The 21,314-nt window shown below is 44.9% G+C and overlaps 1 protein-coding gene across 10 annotated transcripts in view; it reads left to right on the top strand.

The window, feature by feature from the left end:
• Positions 1-16,134, top strand: part of ARHGEF5 (Rho guanine nucleotide exchange factor 5) — a 32,749-nt gene extending 16,615 nt beyond the window's left edge. For 7 of the 10 annotated variants that reach the window (XM_063154300.1, XM_063154306.1, XM_063154301.1 and 4 more), the window contains 14 exons: positions 1,517-5,066; positions 6,450-6,531; positions 6,901-6,965; positions 7,253-7,512; positions 8,368-8,528; positions 9,352-9,504; positions 10,139-10,268; positions 11,218-11,292; positions 12,089-12,178; positions 12,493-12,647; positions 13,315-13,476; positions 13,852-13,922; positions 14,253-14,357; positions 14,561-16,134. In XM_063154300.1, coding sequence (XP_063010370.1) covers positions 1,517-5,066; positions 6,450-6,531; positions 6,901-6,965; positions 7,253-7,512; positions 8,368-8,528; positions 9,352-9,504; positions 10,139-10,268; positions 11,218-11,292; positions 12,089-12,178; positions 12,493-12,647; positions 13,315-13,476; positions 13,852-13,922; positions 14,253-14,357; positions 14,561-14,715 — 5,214 coding nt within the window. In that variant the 3' untranslated portion in view covers positions 14,716-16,134. The remainder of the gene's footprint in view (positions 1-1,516; positions 5,067-6,449; positions 6,532-6,900; positions 6,966-7,252; positions 7,513-8,367; positions 8,529-9,351; positions 9,505-10,138; positions 10,269-11,217; positions 11,293-12,088; positions 12,179-12,492; positions 12,648-13,314; positions 13,477-13,851; positions 13,923-14,252; positions 14,358-14,560) is intronic. The other 3 variants (XM_063154307.1, XM_063154304.1, XM_063154302.1) reach the window with 1 other exon arrangement.
• Positions 16,135-21,314: the final 5,180 nt, after the last annotated feature.

Raw genomic sequence — 21,314 nt, 5'->3', positions numbered from 1 at the left:
TTACATGGGCAGGTAGTCATAGGACAAGGGGATTATGTTTTAAACCAAAAGAGGAGAGATTTAGATATGATACTGGGAAGAAATCCTTTAATATGAGGGTGGAAGGCTCTGGTACAGGTTGGCCAGAGAAGCTGTGGCTGCTCCATCCCTGGAAATGTTCAAGGCCATGTTTTGCACAGGAGCTTTGAGTGACCTTGGATAGTGGAAGGTGCCTGTGCTGGGGTTTGGATCTGGGTGATCTTTGATGCCACTTCCAACCCAATCCATTCTGTGATGACAATACAATTCTGTGATGAAGGTGTATAAATGCTTCAGTTCTAACTCCAGAGCATGCACTCCTTGCCTTCAGAACAGGTGTTTTGTTTCACTTGATGTAAGGGAAAACAGAAGCTAAACCAGCTTTCAGGACAGGCGTGCCCTGGCCATGGAGCTAACTGGGACAATTAGTTCAGATGTAATTATGCCATTACTGCTTTTACTTTCTGTGTGGGATCAGAGGTTGGTACTTGTGACTACAGAGCCACTCTAGCACAAATAAATCACCGTAGAAGAAAAGAGAGGCAGCCACAACAGTTTGTCTCCTTCTCAGGTTTTTTCCAGGTAGGGATTGTGGGTGATGGTAGAAGACAGACAGGTAAAAGTGGTGAATCATATTCTTCTGTCCTTTTCACAGACATACCCCAAATCTGCATTCCCTAGTGCTTTGTCATGTCTGAACTTCAAATGCAATAGTGGATGGGAAATTCCACCATATCCTTTGGGAAACTGTCCAGCAATCCTGAGATGGCTTTTTTTTTCCTTTTCCCCTCCCTAAAAGAGTAGACTAAATGATGACGTAGTTTCTCTCTAATCTATAGATTAGTCCACACACACCAGAGCTACTCCTCTAAACCCATGTGGTTTACAGCCTTCAAATATCTTGTGTCATGTTCTAGTTACCTGTTAATCTAATGTGTATGTTCCTATGTTTTGTTAATTAATTTCTGTGATCATTTGCAATGAATTTCAGACCCACACAGAGATCTGTAAAGAGAGCCATCAGCTCCAAAGAACAGGCAAAATCAGAGAGAACTTTTAAACTTGGCTAGAAGAGGCCAGTAGTATTTGTCCACCTTGCCCCATGAAAATCAATGGAGATTTTTGAAAATTTTCATGTTCTCTGGATGCCTTCTGGTACCCCCTTTTGGGTGTGAGATAACCAGCCATGGCCACCACTTTCTATAAGTTGCCCTGTGGCTATTGCATAGAGCTCGGCATCTCTGCTCTTCGACCAAAGTCACTTTCTGCATTTGCATGTCAAACTAAAAAGACACCAGTGGGGTTATTTTGGTATTACTCTCATCTTCAAGCTTGCATGTGGTTTTTGCCTATTCTCAGTCTTTGTGTTTGTTTCCCAGCTCTTATCACCCACTAGGTATGTGGTGTGTGTTTTGGTTTTTATCAGCTGCAGTAGAAGCAGTGAATTAGATCCATGTATCATTGTGAAGTAGTAACAGAAAAAATCATTTTTCTTCAGCAGGATGTGTCACTAATGGAGTCTGAAGAAACCAGTGAGAGAGGTACCACTCCCCCAGGAGCCAGCAGCATCACTGGGGAAGCCTGGAATTCTTCAGCCGTGGCAGGAGAGTATCATGCCACTCATATAGCAGCCGAAATGAGCACCAGCCCATCTAACTCTGCAAAGGGACCAGAGCTCAGCACACCCAAGGACTGCCTTGCTGCTCCAGGGAAAGCAGCAGAGATGCTGGGCAGACCTTCTGACTCTATGCAGAAAGTGCCAGCAGGACTGGAACAAGGCCAAAGGGATACAGAGCCTCAAAAGGGACTCTCAAACCTGGAAGGAGAAATGCTTTTAGAGGAGGGTGGACTGGATTATTCTCTGAAACTTAGGCAATTGGAACTGGTTGACCTGGAAAGCAACCAGCGCCCTTCCTCTCACAGCAGAGTCCCGGATGAGCCAGCCCCTGGCAGCCCAGTCCTGCAGGCTGTGAAGCTCAGCACTGAGTTTCCTCAGTGCCAAGCAGAACTGGCTTTGCATGGCTTAGACCCTCAGGCCCCGGAAAGGAAATCCCCTTTGGCTGATGCCATTGCCTCTCAGAGGGACACACCTAAGTGCTTTTTGGTGTGTAAAACTGTTTCAGAAGGACATTATAAGGCTGAACCCTTTCTGGGTAACATCTTGAAGGACTCTTTGCAGGAGGTTGGTGCTGGTGCAGAGCAGGAGCAAAGCACCAAAAAGTTGGCACCAACACTTGATGAGCAGCCTACCTCAGAGGGAGCAGTAGAAGACACAGCTAAACCTTACACTTCTGAAGATGTTCAGGAAAGCTTAAGAGCATCCCAGGGTTTGGAAAAGAATACAGAATCTTCCTCTTTCCATCAGTTGACTTCCACCTTAACATGTGACAGCCAAATGAGTTCACTACAAGCAGAAGGAAACAACTCATCTGGTGAAACAGGGAATACCATGATGGTCAAAGACCAGGGAATGGTTCCTAAAAAGAACTCATCTGCTTCCAAATGCCTTCATCTAGTAGATGATCACGGAAAAACGGAGGGCAGACCTGCCCCTTCAGCAAAGAGTGCTTTCCAAGGAAAGAGTACTTCTAAAAGGACAGAGGAAGTGAATGCTTCACGGCATAAGGAGCCAGCTTGGGAGGAGGCAGTGTCTGGACTTCAGCAAGAAGAGGAGGAGGAAGAGTGCAAAGAGCAGAATTTGCTGGAAGAAGGCAAACCTTTGGAACTCAAAGATCAGAAAAACAAGGAACAAAATGAGCAGGAACAACTGCCAAGGGAAGAGCTCAGACTGGGGGAAGAGCTGAAACTAGAGGCTTTAACATCAGCTTTTGGGTCAGAGATACCTTCTGTTCCCAGGCATAATGTGGATGTGTGTGGTTTGGAGTGTGCTTCCTTGTCTGAGCAAACAGTATCAGTATTTCTTCCTGGGGAACCGGTCTCTGTGGATCAGCATCCTGGTGAGGACATGCTGCTGAAAGCTCATGTCACAGAAGCAGGTTCTGGATGTCAGCCACCTGCTGTCAGCCCTCTGTCCTCAAAAAACCAGAACCCAGGGGGGGAAACTCCATACATGTGCCATGTTTCTGACCAAGCAGAAGATCTGGAGGACTCTGGCCGCTTTTCCATCGGTGGTCAGGATATTGGAGAAGCTTACTGGGATGATAAGACACGACTGGGCAGGGAGAATCAGCACAGTGATGATCATGGAAAAGCTGTCCAGAGATTTGATAAAAGAGATGCATCACTCTGTGGAGGCGTGATAGCGCCTTTTAGCACAGAGAACCCAGAGGCTCTTGTTCCAGCACACCCTTCATCTAGTATCAGTAACTTGGAGCCACCTGATCACATAGATCTTCATCCTATAACAGGAAAAGCTGAGCTTTGGGACTTCATTCCAGCTTCCCCCTCAGAGATCACCTCAGCAGTGTCAGCATCTGTTCCAGAGCAGGATGGTGGCAGAATAGCCTCTGTGACCTCTGAGCACTGTCCTGGCACCAGCCTGAACAAGCTGCCAGACTCTGCAGGGAAACCACCCAAACAAGCTGCTTCTGCACAAGAGTGGAACCCAACACCAGCAGAAACTGCTGTTGTAAGGACAGGTGCAAGGGAGGCCAAGACTTCCCCTGAACTCCTTACTTCTGAGGAAAGCTATCATGAGGACCTTAGTGGCCCATCTTCTTTCTCTGTCATGTACACTAGCTCCCTTCCTCTACAAGGGGACTTTCCTGGAGATAGGAGGTCTGTGGCTAGTATTGCAGGACCTCTGGAAGTATCCCAAACACCAGGAAGGACTTCCACTCCCCTGAACCACCCAGAGACAATTCAGCAAATCATTCCCCAAAAAAGTGCCATTATACAAGGAAAACAAATGGCAGCAGATGTGGATAATAAAGCACAAGTGCCTTTATTTGATGAGCCTGACTGCAGTTTATACCAAAAAGAGCCTGGATCCAGAATTTCCAGTGTCATGAGCACCCTAACTTGGCCCTCCAAAGATGATTTGGTCCTTGCTGTGAACCAGCAAGGACAACCTCTGTCCCCTGTGTCCCACTCAAGCCTACCTCTGGGGTCTGAGCCTGATGCCAAACAGCTTCCTCATCCTCCTTCCCATGTCCAAAGGCCCAGTCAAGCTCAGGCCCCTGCACTCCACGCAAATCACCTTGTTTCACCTCCAGTCCCTGAAGGTCACCAGCTGCTGGCTCCTGGACTGCACTCCAGCCCCCCCCTCAGCTGTGGGATGGATGATGGTAAGCTGGGAGCCATTCACCCTGCTCCAAGCTGTCATCTCCGGACTGCCTCCTCTGCATTTGATACCAACTCTGTGGCCTCTGCTTCTGATGGAGAAAGTCTAGCAGAGAGAGATGACCTTGTTCCAGTGAGTGGAGTGTGGGATCGTGGTGACTCAGGTCCCCATGATACAGAGACTTCTGATGACTCAGGGGTCAGTTTGCTGACCAAAAGTTTTTTGGCTCTTGGAAAGGAAATGTTGGTTGGCTGCTCTGACACCAGCCCTGAAACAGCAGATCACAACATGGATATAGAGAGTGGAAAATCCTCACCTGACCACCCTTCTTGGCCCTCGTTGGAAGGCCTGATAACATCCCCAGACTCCAAAAGCAGAGAGTCTGCACAGCTCCTTCCAATGCTTGCATTCACCAATCCTATTCACTTCCTCCAGCTCAGCCCTCCATCACTGCTGACCACCAGAACAACCTGCCAGGACAAGGAGCTGCGATGGCAGCAGCCCACAGGTAGCTTTGGTGGGGACACAAAGAACATCCAGGCTCCACTGGCAGTCACAGAGAAAACAGAAGGTGAGAGGAGAGTCGGGCAAAGGCTGGAAGAAGGAGAACACCAGCCAAAGGAAGAAAAGGCCAAACACGCAACCTTGGAAAAATCATCAAGTTGGCCAGACAAAAAAACTATTGGGGTAGCTATGCAGGACCCAGCAGGCAATCAAGAAAGCCCAATAAAAAGCCGAGTAAAAACCAAGGACTGGCACCGTCAGGGCCTGAAGAGGATGTCAGTACCACCAGACATCTTGCAGCGTGAGTCTTCTTTTCCATTTCCCTTCCTTCTTCCCCCCTCCAACTTAGAACAGTTATCAAGACATAGGATTAAATTAAATAAACAATATGATGGAGAGGCATGAGAGTAGAGACCTTAGCATGGCTCTTGTGCCTTTCAAGTGATATTCCTTGCTCCAGCCTTACAGCCGTCTCTTACCCTGCCCCAAGCTTCCCTTTCCAGCTGTCCCCTCTTTCCTTTCTGCTGTCCTCTGTATCCTGTTTGTTCCCTTGAGTGATGCATCCTTGAGGGATGCACTCTGGGGCTCAGTCTCCCCATGCCACACTAATTCCTGCTACAATAAACTTATTTCATGGATCCCTGAGGCAGTAAAGAAGAGCCATGCACACACCCTCAGTAGCCCATATCTCTTATCAGTTGTTTATTTGCTGCCTCTCCTTATTTTGCAACTGGCACTTTTAGGTTCCCACTTGACCTTTTAAAAAAGATTATATTCTCGTGAGCGCAAGATTTAAGAGTACAGATAAGAAGGGAAGTTTGTCAAACCCAAGGTCTCAGCTTGCACAGAAGTCAAATCACTGATGTCACAAGTGGAAAACATGCATCTTCTGTAATACAGCTCATTCAGCAGTACTTGCTATCAGGATGTATATATGTTCTTTACTATACCTTACATGAACTTTAAATAATTACTTCTTTTTAGCTCTTGCTTTAGTCTATTTTTGAAGCTCTGAAACATGCTGTATTTTTGGCACAGGGGAAAAGGAGAGGGGTATGGAAGGGTGTAAAAGGTTTGGAAGAACTTGAATCTCAAGATTTGTTAGTATGTTTGACCTGTAATTTCTTGATTCCGAATTTTAAAATATTCAAGGCAATAGTACTGTCTTTCCCCTTATCCATAACTGCAGCTCAGTCTTTGGACTTTCTTCCTTTTTCTGCTTCCAGTTATTTGAGATTTAGAATTTCTTCACACCTTATTTGATTAAATCTCTCACAAATCGAAAAGACTTCTCCATTTTTACACTTTGGCTCCACTGATCTGATGCCTGGCCCTAGTAGCTGAAAGTGTTAGGACAGCACCAAACAAGGCACACAGGCAATGTCTTTACTTGCCTAACTGGAGAGGGAAGCTCTTAGAGTTACTGTTGCTGCCTAAAATATCAGCTTTTTTCTTTGTGTGAAAAGTAAATGTGGCTAACAGATGTAAAGTGTAAGTAATGTCAAGAATTATTAAAACTAGAATGTTTCTGACCCAGAAATAAATGCCACAAGGGCACCTCTACTCCAATTCAACACTACCACTTAGGTGGGGCATAGGTAAGTGGTATCTGTGTGTCATTTGGATTGTAGATTAAGTCTAAAAATTGACTGATGGGTTTACTTTCCAATTGTCTTCTATGCAGAGGTTTCTTCTGTTCCTTCAGAGGAGGAAGCTCACAAGGCACACAGGGAACCACCAGTCATCTCAGAAACAGTTATAATGCGGTGAGTCTCTCAAAGATCCTTAGCATTTGCCCCAATCCCTGTGAAGCACAAAAACCTCCGTTGTTTTTGAGTTACCAAAGATGATGATAAGGAGTGGAAAACTTTAATTAAATGCCATAGGGCCTGTGTTTTAGTCTATGCTCTCTTGAAGAGAACCCTACTGCAACAGAGGTATTTCTGTGCCTTCAGGACAGCCTTTCCATTAAGCCAGACTTTTCCTTTTGTGTCAAGTAAAGCTTGTGGAGCTTGAGCTTGTTGGAAAATAAGAGGTCCCTGTTGTGACAGAGCAGTTTCTAAGGTTTGGATAAGCCTTCTCTGGTGCTGTGCCCTTTGTTCACTCTGTGTTTTGAAATCTTTATTCCATGGCAGAGAGAAGAAGTCTGCAGACACAACAGAGAACTTCAAGCGTCGGCACTCCAAACTGATCAACTCGTGTAAGTACCTCCTGCCTGGGGTGCTGTGGCAGTCCCCTCTCCACCAGCATCTTTCACCCTTGCAGTGAGCACAAAGGAGAGGGACTTCTGCCACATGGTGGTTGTGAGGATGTAGTGATAGAGAGCAGGGAAGGCAGTACACTCTGGAATCCTGCAGTACACTCAGGCAGCTGAGGAGCTTTGCCTGAATTTGGCTGTCCCAGTCTGGGGCAGAGTTTTCTCCAGGTTGAAAGCAGAGGGTGAGTTTCTACTACAGAAAAGATAAATGTATGTGTTTTTCTCCACAGCAAGATTACTGTATCAGGAGTACAGTGATGTGGCTCTGAACAAGGCCATCCAAAGCCAGAAGACAGTGGATTATCCAGAGGATATAGAGTCAAGTTTACCAAGTTCCCCGAGGCTACGGAGGAAAGTGCTGTCTCCCCAGGACTCATATTTGCAACGTCTGTCAGTCTCATCTAATGCATCCCTCTGGCAGGACATCCCCATGGTACGGGGCAGCAGAATACTGCTCAACATGTCCCGTGAGGAGCAGAGGCTGCAAGAGGTATGGGGCAGATGTGGCAAAGTAAATGGGTGGTCTTGTAGTCAAGAAAGAGTCTCTGGAAGGAGGGTTAAAGCAGAGAGCAAAATCTGTGCTGTGGGAATGCAGGTAGTTGAGGCAGAGGTCACTTCTACTCCTGGAAGCAGCATGGGGTATGGAAGCAGAGCAATGCTGAAGTGCTGAATTTTAGAGAAAAGCAGCACTGAAGGACAGACTCTGCACTGTATAAATAACTCCAAGTAAACAGACATGGGGAAAATGGGAACATGATAAGGAGTTTTGAGTATGCTCAATGAAAAAGGGTGGGTAAAAGTAGAAGACTCGCAGCATTCTCCCATATGTAAGCTTGTGAGAAATGCTAATAAAAACACAGTAAATTCTGTTTTCTGTAGTAGAATATGAGTTTAGCAAATTGACCTGTGTGAGCTGCAGGGCTGAGAGGAGACTGGGAGATGTATGGATTCAGCACAATGGTACAGAGAAACTGGGTAAAGAAAATGAGAAGATCTGAGAAGTGGACAGGAGGACTCAGAGAAAGAGGTGAAAACAACAGTATGGGAAAAGGTGTGTGGTACGGATGCTGGACTTTATGGGAGCTTATGAAAGAGGTGTTGAGGGGAAATAAAAAGTAAAATGAGAGCAAGTAGCTATTTTTAAGTCATAACACAAGTCTATTTCTTAAAGAAAGTCTGTAAGTGCATGCTTGCCCTTCCTTTCTAAAGCCTCTCTTCTGTAATTACACACTCCTTGCAAGATGTGCTGGGAGGTTTTCCTGCTTTGCCTCGTTTCCTCTCTGTAAGATTCCTCACAGACTTGCACAGTGTATTGATGTTGTGCTCCCTTGTTTTCTCTCCCAAGGCCAAGTTTGAGCTGATAATATCTGAGGCTTCCTACCTGCGCAGTTTGAACGTGGCAGTGGATCACTTCCAGCGCTCGGCAGAGCTCCAGGCGATGCTCACCAACCAGGAGCGCCAGTGGCTCTTCTCCCGGCTCTCCGATGTGCGTGATGTCAGTGCCAGGTGAGACGTGGCCCTTTGCTTCCAGGTCTAACATGGTGCTTCCATCAGGAACATTTCTCACTCCTCTTCTGCACTGTTCAGTGCAGATACAGCACCTAGTGGTGACACACCAACACTGCCTGGAAAGGAATATTCACCTTTTTAGGTGACAAGGCAGTGTGAATTCTGATGTTAAATCCCAGATATTACGGCTTAGTTGTGCACAGAGCTCACTGCAGGGGATCAAAATGGTAATGTAGCCTTGTGCTACTGCTTTCAACTACAATTAAACTTGACTAACTAGACTTCAACCCAAACCAGCTCCTGCCCAATACAAGACAAAAGGGGCAGCTGCATGAGCCCTGATGAAAAGTGGGGTAAAAAAGGAAAAGCAGTAAGTTACAACCATCACCTGACAGAAACTAATGTGAATCAATAGAGCATAATTCATGAAATGTGGACATGACCCCACATGCCAGGAATTCTGTATGTTGTAGGATTCTGTTTTGCTTTTCCTCCGGCAAGGCTTGACTACATAAATTACTAAGCTGGTAAGGTTTGCTGCTACCTTTTCCTTTTCTATTCCCAAGATTGTTCTGGTGAGGTCTTAGTTTTCAGCTGTTTCCTGACTATGCCTGTAGAAGCATGACCTCTCAAGAATAGAGGTCTTTTGCCTCTGCTTTTTCTTTGCTCATACAAAGCCTATATTGTCATTATCCAGACATTACACTCTCCCTAGACCTAAAGAGCCATTTTGTGCTTGTGTGGGCTATTGGGGTTTTAGAAGACTAAATGACACTGATATTTCCCTCTCATTTCTTGGCACCACATGCATGTGCTGCAGTTTCCTCTTTGACTTGGAGGAAAAATTTGAAGAGGACATGTTCACCTTCCGTGTGTGTGACGTGGCTCTGAAGCATGCCCCTGACTTCCGCCGGGTGTATCTGCCATATGTGACAAATCAGACATACCAGGAGCAAACCTTCCAGAGATTACTGTAAGTTTTTCTCATTTGCTGCACCATTCTCCCCCTTCCATGAATAGCTTCCTGCTCTTTCAAATGATGGGCAATACTGCAGGAAAAGGCTGTTGACAGTGCTCTTGCTACACCCCCCAGAAGAACCTTCCTCAGTTCAACGGCATTTGGGACAGCAGGACAGAGCTCCTGCAAGCTTCTCTCTCATATCATTGGAGGGAGAAATAATGTGTAATATCTGATCTTGTTGCAGGCTGTTCTCTGTCTGCCCTCTACTGAAGAGAGCAAAAATGACCATCCTGGATTATGGTTTTCAGTCTTGATCACTGAGAACCAGAGTGCAAACTACCACTGTCCCCATGAAAGCAGTACTGCTGATAGAGGGAGTTGAAATGTAGATGTTACTTCTGGCTTTTACTCCAGAGAGCTGTGGAAAGAGGATAGAGATAATAACAGCTGTACTGTCATCCTGTAGCTGTTAGAAACCCATAGTTGCTCTTCAGCAGCAGAGTGGTGAAGTTTCTTGACATTTCTAGCCCCAGGGACAAAACCTGACTGTTGGGAGTACTCCAGCATTCCCTGAAATCTGATACTAGGAAGGTTATTTATTTACTCTGATGCCTGGATGTCTTTTTTTTCTTTGCTGCTCCCACAGAAATGGAAATGCAGGGTTCCAGCAAGTCCTGGAGAGACTGGAAAGTGATCCAGTGTGCCAGCGCCTCTCGCTTAAATCCTTCCTCATCCTCCCCTTCCAGCGCATCACTCGACTCAAACTCCTCCTACAGGTAACTGTGGTGATTCTCTGCCTTCCCTCAAGTTTCCCTCAAGTGTTTGGAAGCAGCTGAAGGAGTTGGGAAAGGGGTTCAGCCTGGAGAAAAGGAGGCTCCGGGGGGACCTTGTGTCTCTGCACAACTCCCTGACAGGAGGGTGTAGCTGGCAGGAGGTTAGGCTCTGCTCCCAGGGAACAAGTGACAGGGTAAGAGGAAAAGGCCTCAAGCTGTATTAGGGAAGGTTCAGGTTGGACATCAGGAGGAATTTCTTCCCAGAATGATTTTGGAAGCGTTGGGTTGGGGGCTGCCTGGGGACATGATGCAGTCCTCATCCCTGGAGGTGTTCAGGAAATGATGGATGTGGCACTGTGTGAGGCATTGCTATTTGTGAATCATTTAGGGCTTTGTTGTGACACTACTTTAATTGTACCCCAAGAAAGAAGTAATGGAGTCTTCTCAGAAAATGCTGATTTTCATTTCATTGAACTTTCTGGCTTTCTGCTAGGAAAACAAAGCAAGGGTTCCTTGGCTGCCCTCTGGAAGGCAGTCTGTGTCTATGCTTTGCCTGCAATTTTGACTAATAAAGAGCCATCCAGACAGGGAACCAGCCAGTCCCTAAAGAATTAATTTTGAGTTCTTTCTATGAATTTCTTCTTTTTGATTATTTGAGCTTCTTTTTACCAGGAGAAAACGACAAGTCTGTTCTGTTCATACATCCATTCGTGGTTTAGCTAGTGGTTGCTTCCTATGCCATATAACTTCTATGTGATAATTAATACAATTTTTATTTACAGGAATTACTGGTCAGTATGACTTAACAGTGACATTCTGCATCTCAATTTTTTGGCTTTCTTGTCTCCACATGTCATCAGCTACTTCTGCTTTACTTTTTATTATACTCTTCAGTGGTGGTAATGTCCACCTTTCCCTGTTTGCATCGTGAAAATCATCTTTTCTCACACAGAATATCCTGAAAAGAACTCGGCCTGGGTCTGTGGAGGAAGTGCAAGCAACACAGGCCTATGATGCACTTGAAAAGGTAAAAGTGCCTACCCTTTCTGCAGCCTTACCTTTGTCTCTAATTAATCAACTCCCACCCTTGTCCTTGCAAGAAAATCTTGCTTTAAACCCCACAGCATTACTCTGTTGCATCCCTTCCTCTTATCCTGTTTATTATAGAGTCAAGGTTTAAAGTTTTCTAGGACAAATGGTTATCTAAAATTTGTACAGCTTCATAAGGTGGATTGTTCTGTCTAGTGATGATTTGACTTTCCAAAGGAGAGCCACCAGGATGGTGAAGGGCCTGGAGGTGAAAACAGGAGTGGCTGATGTCTGTTCAGCTGGAGGAGACTGAGACCAGATCTCACAGCAGTTCTGCAGCTCCGTCATAAGGGGAAGAGGAGAGGCAGGCCCTGATCTCTGCTCTGTGTGACCAAGGACAGGACCCAAGGGAATGGCTGGAGCTGTGTCAGGGGAGGGTTAGGTTGGATATCAGGCAAAGGTTCCTCCCCCACAGAGTCATGGGGCACTGAGCAGGGTCCCCAGGGAATGGTCACAGCCCCAAGGCTGCCAGAGCTCCAAGAACATTTGGACAATGCACTCAGGCACAGGGTGAGATTATTGGAGTGTTTGTGCAGGGCCAGGAGTTGGGCTCAATGATCCTTGTGTGCCCCTTCTAACTGAGAGTATTCTCTGATTGTAATATATACTTTTTTTGCAGGAGGATGCCTAAGGAATTGTCACTTATGCTGACACCCGAGGGGCTCCTGGGAGTAGTACTGATCCCACCATGCAGTTCTGCTCCCACCTCACTACTTATCTGTTTTCCTCTGCAGCTCATCAAGGATTGCAATGAGAATGTCCAGCGCATGAAGAGCACTGAAGAGCTGATCTACCTCAGCCAGAAGATTGAATTCGAGTGTAAGGTGAGCTCACCCATTCCCTGGGCCTTGCTCTAGTAATGTATTTTCTGTCTTTCCCCACAAAACCACTTTTTGTTCTCCTCTCAGAGAGAACACAGAGCTGTTGAACCAGAGCATCCTCTGCAGGCCGCCTCTTCATCAGCGCTTCACTTGACCAATCATTCATGTCAGCCTTCTCATGAAGGTGCCTGCCATGACTTACACCTCTCCAGCTGGAGAACTGAAAGCACAATTCCTCAAGAGAAAGGCAAAAATGCAAATCCAAAACTCACAGGGACCCTTCTTCTTGTGCTTATATATTTATTTTTGTCTTGCAGATATTCCCACTCATCTCACAGTCGAGGCGACTTGTGAAATGTGGTGAGTTGACAGCACTGGACTTCAACAACCTGAGTCCAAAATGGAAAGTCACAACCCGGCCCATCTACCTGCACCTTTTCAATGACTGTCTGCTCCTGTCTCGGCCCAAGGAGTGAGTGCTTCAACACAATTCTTGCTGCCCCTTCTAAAATACCTGTCTCTTTCGGGGTCTGTGCTTTGGTGACAGAGTCCTTTCCCTCTGCCTGCCAGCAAGTGGCAGTCTTTGTCAAGTCACTCTCCTGTCCCGACTTGATGTAAGTATCATAAAAGTATGTGGAAATTGATAAGTCCCAGTGCTTAATTACATCTTGTAATACAAAAACATATCTTGTGGTCCCTAGCACAAAACTTTGATTCTGCCTTTGCATCTCTACAATGTGAAATACTTGAACAATAACCATTTATTCTAGTTTTACTTGGTAAATAATTTCTTCTAAAGCACAGTATGAGGACTAGTGAATGTGCAAATCACTGGTTTGTCAAGAGAGTTGTTGGTTAGTTGTGTTGGGGTTTTGAGGGTGGTGGGTTTGTTTTTAAGCTGTAAGCTACCAAAAAAAACCTGACAGGACAGAGCTTAGTATTTCTACCCTTTTCATTAAATCTCTTCTCTCTTTTCTTTGGTCTTCTGAGACTTCTGACAAGAGCACTGCTTAGGATGTGTGAAGCAGATGAAGACTTACTAAAAGCTTTTTGCTTTCCTGCAGACTATGTGACTCGCTATGTTAACCCTCATCGTCTTAAAACTCTCACCTTGTTTTGTTCCTCCTGTTGACCTGCAGGGGTGGACGTTTCGTTGTGTTTGACCATGCTGCTTTCTCGTACGTGCGCGGCGAGAAGTGCGAGATGAAACTCCACGGGGCAAACAAGAATCTGTTCCGTCTCTTTCTGCTTCAGAATAACCAGGGAAAAAGAGTGGAGTTCTTGTTCCGGACAGAGACACAGTAAGAGCTCAAGTTTACCTGTGGAATATCCTGTTACCATGGCCAGACACCTCCTGGTAGCCTGATGATTGTCCCTCAGCTATTCAAATGCTGAAATACCAAATGTAGCTGCTAAGCAGAAGTCTTGAAAAGCATCCTCTTGCTATAATTATTTCCTTGTGAAACACCTGCCCCTCTCTCATCATAGCTGCACATACAGAACTACCACATTATGTCATACCATCAGCCTCCAAAAATGGGAACTTTTGCCTTTTCCCACCTCCTTTCTCAGCTGCTCTTTGTTTGAGCAAACACCCCTCCACCTCACCCCATTTCAGTCACCAGACTGTCATCCCTCACACTGAATGCTGATACCTATTCTGTGCTGTTTTCCAGCAGTGAGAAGCTGAGGTGGATCTCTGCTCTGGCACCTCCGCGGGGAGAACTGGACCTCCTGGAATGCCCTGGTGAGACTGCTCTGCTGCTACAGCAAGGGGGGTGGGCTGGCTCACAGGAGTCACAGGCACTGTTAGGTGGGATACCCCAGAAGGATTCCAAAGCAGAATACTTGGGGTTTTGTACTAAAGAGCATACTCATGGGCTTTCCCCTCAGTGCTGGGTGCTGCCAGTTATTGTACATGTTTTAATGCGTCATTTTAGATGAAGACCTGCAACGTCCCTTCCAGTTCTCGGCTTTTTATTTGGGCAGCTCCTTGTTCTCCACCTCCTCTGGAGCTGATGCCCACAGGTTTACTGTTGTTTTCCAAGATATCAATGTGATCTTTCCTCCCCTTCAGATGCACCACAAGTTCAGTGCATAAAGACTTACAAGGCTCGGGAAAATGATGAGCTGGCTTTGGAGAAGGCAGATATCATCATGGTTATGCAGTACAGCAATGACGGTGAGCAGAATGAGCAGTGCCTGTCTTAAACTGTAGGATTGAGAGGGCAGAGGGATTCTTCATCTTCTTCAGTATGCTTTATTTGGAAGCTGAAAGAGAATCTTCTCCTTTGCTCTTAGGGTCTTTTTGGAGGGGGCTTTTTTATGGGAAACAATGAAAAAAACATGTGACTTTTGCCTCATGTGCTTTTCCCCACACCACAGGGTGGATAGAAGGAGTAAAACTCTCAGATCGGGAGAGAGGCTGGTTCCCCTCAGAACACGTGGAAAACATCTCCAGCAAACACGTGCGGCAGAAGAACCTGAAGGAGGAGCAACGGGTGAAGAATGCCAAGCAGCAGGTCTTCTGCAAGAAATAAGGCTCTGTTTGGACCTGTACAGTCTCCCTGCCATGGGGAAACCATGGCTTTTCTATCGTGCCTCAGAAGAAATGCCTTTGCGAAGAGCATAATACAAAGCACTTTGACAGGACCAGGTGCTTTTTGCCAAAGAAAGTGGGAATTCAATCACGAAAAACTTCCTCTGTGTCAGCAGAACTACAGCAGCAAGAGGAGGGATAAAGGTTGCATGTATTGCTTGCTTTGTGGTAGCAGGGAGGGACTTAAATCAGACAGAGGTCTGGGGTCTGGACTTCTGAAAACATATTCCTGGTGTTGCCACTGACAAGTTGTGGGACTTTATGAAAGTCACTTCAGAGTTCTGCCTCAGTTTTGCCATCTGCAAAATGGGGGTAAACTTACCTACCTCACTGCATTTTGTGAGGCTAAATTCACTAGTATTAGTAGCCTGAGAGCTTCAAGTTCCTGAGAAGGAAGGTGCTAAGTGCAAAGCACAACAGAGCTGAAGAGAATATTCCATTTGAATATCCTCTGGATACCTGCATGGCGTTGATCTCCATAGTGTAATTTCCATTTAGGGCAATTTATGTTTTAGATCATGCAAGTCTACAGGGGTTTAGATAGGCAAATAACAGCATTTGGGTACAACAGCATTGTACCCAAATGCTGTAAAGAGTCCTTGACAGCATTACAAAATTCATTGGAATTAAGCAGTTTTCAGAAGCCACAATGATGATTTCCCCCACATAAGAAGTATCATGCTGAGAAATCTGCTTCCAAAAGGTCACCTCTCTTCTGAACAAGCATCCCACCAAGCCATTTGAACTGATCTTTTTTTTTACTCGGTCTCCCCTTGGAAGATCAGTGACTTTTGACAAAGATTTATATTTTGTGTTGGTAAATGCCCTGTACAAAATAACCAGGGCTAGGCACATGCAATGAAGTGGCACTTTACTGCTGCTCTTACTCTGATTGCTGATGTGGTATTGCATGCACCATTTTGCACACTTATGGAGAACACTGAGATATTTAGCCACTGTAGATAAAGGCAAAAAGTCCACCAGGGTCTTTGTTCTTTTTAAGGACTCTGGTTTTAAGTCCAGTTTACATGCATTTGTGCAGAACCTGTCTGTTTGAGGATATGCCTTCAAGTGTAAAATACTGTTTTTGTGTTAGTGTTCCGTTCAGTCAATGCAAGATCACGTTTAAGAATCAGTACACCAAAGAAAGCCACGTGTAGCCTCTTGCATTTAATATATTTGAAGAGTTAGTTACCTTTGTATCTCCAGCTTTCAGTCTCTGTAACATTCTGCCTTTAAATCCCATTTACATTGTATCTAGAATAGCTTATTATGGCCTATTTATATAAATAATTTTTGCTGGATTAAAAGAAAACTTGCTTTTAGTCCTAATAAACTCATGCACTTCTCCAGTTAAAAAGCTTTCTGCTTGCCTTATTTAGGTTTTCCTCTCAAATGTAAGTAATTCAATTTACTGAATATACATGCAGTATTTTTTTGCTATAATTTTCCTTTCTAAGTGACTGTTAAGTACAAACAGTTCTCTTTAGCAGAGGCAGTGATGAAAGCTGGGTTTATCCAGCCTTAAGGTTCCTTCAGTGTTATCCCTAGCCCATGCTGCAGCTCTTCTACAGTGGTGTTAGTCATCCATAACTGAAGGTAAGCTGAAGGGATGAACTAAGAAAATGGGAGTTCAGCCCACTAGAGCAGAAGGACAGGACCCAGTTATTCAACTTTTAGTCTACGGTCAGACAACAATCTGCTAACACATTTCCCCCAGAAGGACTGTAGCTGTTCCCAAGCTAAGAGCCAAAGCAGAGCTCTACATCAGACTCACACAAGAAGGGTTATAATCCTCCACAAGACCCAGAATATTCAGATATCCCAAATGCCTGCTTGTCCCAAGCTGTCATGAATTTATGCAGTTCCAAGTCCCCAGGATTGTCAGTGTCTCAGGTGGGACATAAAATGCTGCCATGGGATCACTTCAGCTGTGTAAGGTCGCCTCACACAGGCAGTCGAGGCATTCCACATCCACTTCAGCTTCATCCAGGAGGAGCCAGCCATATATATTCCCATTCTAAATTAGAAGTCATCTTGTTCAACACCTCAGGTTCTTTACTCTTTCAAACTCTGCTCTGGAAAGCAAGCAGGCAGATTGTTCATTAGAGCCTCCCAAAGTGGTTTCTATGCTTAAGTCCATATGTTGTTAAAATTCCACTTGACATAGGAAACTTCAAGGGTACTGTTATCATAATTGACAGCACTTCTGTACTCTTTTTAACTAGTTGGATCAAAGGTTAACTTGTCCCTGTCGCAGCCTTTATTTCCTGATGTCAGGCCTTTATATGTTGAGGAGCATTTAAAGGTCAGCTTTCGCTTCTAAGAACAAGTGCTTATACCCTGGGTTACTTTGATTTCTTAATTTCAGACAGGCCTCAACTTCTCACTATTTAGTTAAACTTTTAGCCCCAGCACCATCCTGCCACCAAAATAGATAAACAAATCTACACTGAAACTGATTGACATATCTTTGATTTGTACAAACTTAATCAAACTAGTACAATATCCCTCCCAACTGCACATTCACAATACAGGAATCAAGTTAATGGAATGCTTACTGTATCCTATGACAGTCTTAATTGTGCCAAAATTTCTCCCCACATTATCTAATATGGATTACCTGATTTACCAGAAAATCAGTATTAAAGAGAATCATAGGGTATGTCATGCAAATCCCAACACTTTCCTGCTACTCACAAAGATTCTGTGAGGGGTGGCGCTGTATCTTCCCCGGGAACCTGTGGAGACTGACACAAAGTGTATCTGGACAAAACAAATTCAGGATTTCTGAAAAAAAGAAATAATTGAAGACAACACTCAGAGGGCAGTTACACTATTTTCTTTTTGTGAAAAGGACAGCAATGAAGTACAAGTATGAGCTGCATTTAAAAAGTTTTGTTGAGAAGCTGAGAAGTCAGGGTGTATGTCTGAAAACCAAATTTTATGACTGCTGACATTTTCCATAAAAAGCAGTTTAAAATACATATAAGGTAGTTTAATATACGTGGTGTATATATATATATATATATATATATATATATATATATACACATACATATATACATACATATCTACACATATATGTATGACTCAAAAAACCCCCCCAAAACTTCTAGTGCTGGAGATCTGTGATGGTCCTTCCTCAAGGAAAATAAATGAAAGCATTTTCCTAAGTAATTATTTTCACAAAAAAAGGTGATATTAGGACCAGAGTTCAGTAAATAAACAACCTTGCTCAGAAACAACTTTTAAAGCAGATAGTGTTTTTTTGTATTTGCATTGTTTTCTAATATTGAAGAGGTCCCGTGACCCTCCAAGATGTGTCTTGTCAGCTGAATCCTGTTAACAAATTAAATGCCATTTTAGTCCCAACTTCTTGTAGCTGATGGCTGAACCAGGTGCACTGTTAAACCAATTATACTGGCTCCAAAATGTTGGCACAGATCTTTCAGCTTACACTCGTTTAACCTGATGAAACGATTCAGGTGAAAGCATGTGCAGAAGCAAGGCTTTAGAAGCCAAAAGTAAACCTTGAAATGAAGACAGGAATTTTGAGTCAGGAGGAGAACAGTGCTGTGCCAGCAACACAATGATGAGCCAATAAACAGGAGGAGGATGAAGGATGTTGTGTTTTGGTGCATCAGGATGCATGTCTCATTCTTCATGCAAGCACTGCCTGGTGCTGGTCTCTTAGGAGCCTTCTTTTTAGTAAGAATTGTTAAGCATTGAAAGGACAGAAATTATAGCACTCAAATTCAGGAAGTGCCATTTGTTCCTTGCAGCCCCCAGCTGCTGAAGAACTAGAAGCTGCTGGACACCTAAAAAAAAATGTGTTCCTGCCAGGCCACCGGAAAAGAACACAATCACAGAATTCTTAGGGCTGGGAAGCATCTCTAGAGATGGTCTAGTCAGGATCATCCAGAGCGGGTGACACAGGAATGCGTCCAGATGAGTTAGGAATGTCCCCAGAGCGGGAGACTCCATTCCCTCCCTAGGCAGCTGCTCCAGTGCTCTGCCATTCTCTACGGAATAAAAGGTCTTCCTCATGTTGAGATTAAACTTTTTGTGGTTTAGTTCATGGCTATTTGTGAAAAACACCAATAATTTGTTTTTAAAATTTTTAAAATTTTAATAGTAATAAAATGGTTAAAAAAACAGTAACACAATTAGAGTAATAACAATTTGGACAAATTGAATTAAGGCAATATGAGACAATAAAAACAAAGAGTTATGGAGGTCCAGGTACCTTTCTCTGGGCATCACGAGCCCGAAAAAGGACCCCTGCTAACAAAGGATTAACCCTTAAGAACAATACCCCGTTGCATACTCATACACTTCATACATGATGCATAAATTCCATTCAAACACAGGATTCCGTCTGGTCATTGTCAACTTCTTCCTTCTAATCCTAACAGCGCCTCCAAGGCGGGAAGAAGTTAGTTTCTTCTGATAAGAAGGCAATAAATTCCCTTTCTCTGAAAGATTTAGGTGTCCTGTGGCTGCTATCTCGCTGTAAGCCCTTTCTGTTAAATAAAGCATCTTACATAGCACAGTTTCTATTTTAACAATTTTTATAACCTAAAACTATATTTAACACAGTACTTAGGAGAATTAATACAGCCTTACTTTCTAACACAACACATACAATATTCATTTTAATATTTGCGAAAAGCCAATCATAAAATACACTATTGCTCCTTGTCCTGTCTCTGGCCACAACTGAAAAGAGTCTGGCACCATCCTCATGCCACCTATTAAAGATTATTTATATGGATTACAAGATCCCTTCCCAGTCTTCCGCAGCCAGAACAGACCCTGCCCCTGCAGTCTCTCTCATTGTAACATTTCAGACCCCGCATCATCTTGTTTCCTTTCGCTGGACCCTATACAGTAGCTCATTGTCCTCGTACTGAGGAACGCAGAACTAGGTCTAGCAGTCCTGACAACGAAGTCCCTTCCATCCACGGGTGGCGAGTTTTGCAACATCAAAGTGCACACGGCGATGTTTCAGCCAGCTCCTCACGGGGAGCATTCTTCCAGATATCCTACCAAGGCTGGAACACTCCCGTTCCCTCCGTGTGGAGAAGAGGGGCCCAGTGTGCTTCCCGTCAAGGGGGGAGGGGTGGGGCGGTCTCCCCCGCTGTGCCCAGGTGGCCCTGATGAGGCGGCCGGGGCCGGGCAGGACGGGCGGCCGGGCGGGGGCATTAACCGGGCTGGGTCGGAGCGGGCCCGCCACGGAGCCGGCATGGACGGGGCGGACGAGGAGCATCAGCCGGAGGAGCGGGCGGCCAGAGGGCTTGGAATGGGCTATGGTAAGGGTGTGAATGAGGGCAGGGGGGATGAGTGATACCGGCTCGCCTGATTAACTGGGGGGCACCCGGCAATGAGCCTAATGAGCAGCCCCGGGGGAGGATAATCGCTCCTCAGCGATGTTATCTGGGCACTCATTAGCCTTCCACGTCCTAGGCCCCGCGGCTGGGAATGATGGATTCCCTGGCCCTCGTGTTCCCTGCTAGTAAAAGCAGCTGGCTGGGGGCAGGGAGTCTTTTCTTTGTGTCATACCGAGCGGCTCCCGCTACTTCGGCGTTTCTCATTTGCACCTTCCTCGCTGTTCAGTTTTCCCCCTCCTTGTGTGGAGGTACCTCTGAGGCTGTTCCTTTTCCCCTGCCGTGTGTGTGTTCAGGTGGCTTTATACCAAATGCCTCAAACAACCCTAAAAACCTTGCGGATGAAGTGGTTGGCTTTTTCCGAGGAATGTCTGAGGAGGTGGCTGTGAGATAGAAAAGGGGGCTTGGCTTGCTGCAAGCGCACCACATGTTCTAGACTACCTATTCCTGAACACCCACTCGTTAACATCCCTTCTCCTTAACGTTCTATTTTTCTAAAAGTGGGACAAAGTGATGTTCAGTCTGGTCTCTGAATTATGGGAGAAAGGAGTGGTTTTATAACTCCCTTTGTTACCAGGAAGGCCCATCTTTCTCTCCAAGCTTGGTTTTTATTTCAGCTCTTTTCCTTGGCAGTCCCAAATGGTTGTGAGATTTTTGTTATCTGTTCTAGAAATAAAGCATAGCAGTTTACTTTCACTTGGAGGTCTATTTCTGTAAAGAATATGAAACTCCCAGGTGCCCACATAAGACTTGGGCGCTTGTGATGTAAACACATACTGGGGTTTGCATAGAAACAAGTAAAAACCCTACTCAAATAATGTGAAAATACTTTTTTTCCCCCTCACATAATGAGTGAGATAAGCTCAGATATAACCAGGAGGATGGTGGAAAAATTAATTATATGGACCAGAGACCTCTTCTTCCTCATTCACTTCTTGACTCTCCCCATCAGGATATTATATGCAGTGGAAACTAGTTGCTGCTTAACAAGATCAAATTATTATAGCTGCATAGTTTTCTGCTTCTGTTTCTTTCCCCTGCAACTAATTTGGTTCTCTTAATCCTATAAAAAGCAAATTAGATGCTCTTGGAGTAGTCTGCCATCCCCTCATACTTCTGTGAAGTTTCTCTGGTCTGCTTGGAATTGTGG

This window comes from Melospiza melodia, chromosome 4 (assembly GCF_035770615.1).
Source record: "Melospiza melodia melodia isolate bMelMel2 chromosome 4, bMelMel2.pri, whole genome shotgun sequence".
Classification (NCBI taxonomy): domain Eukaryota; kingdom Metazoa; phylum Chordata; class Aves; order Passeriformes; family Passerellidae; genus Melospiza; species Melospiza melodia.
This window is presented reverse-complemented; position numbering and strand designations above follow the sequence as displayed.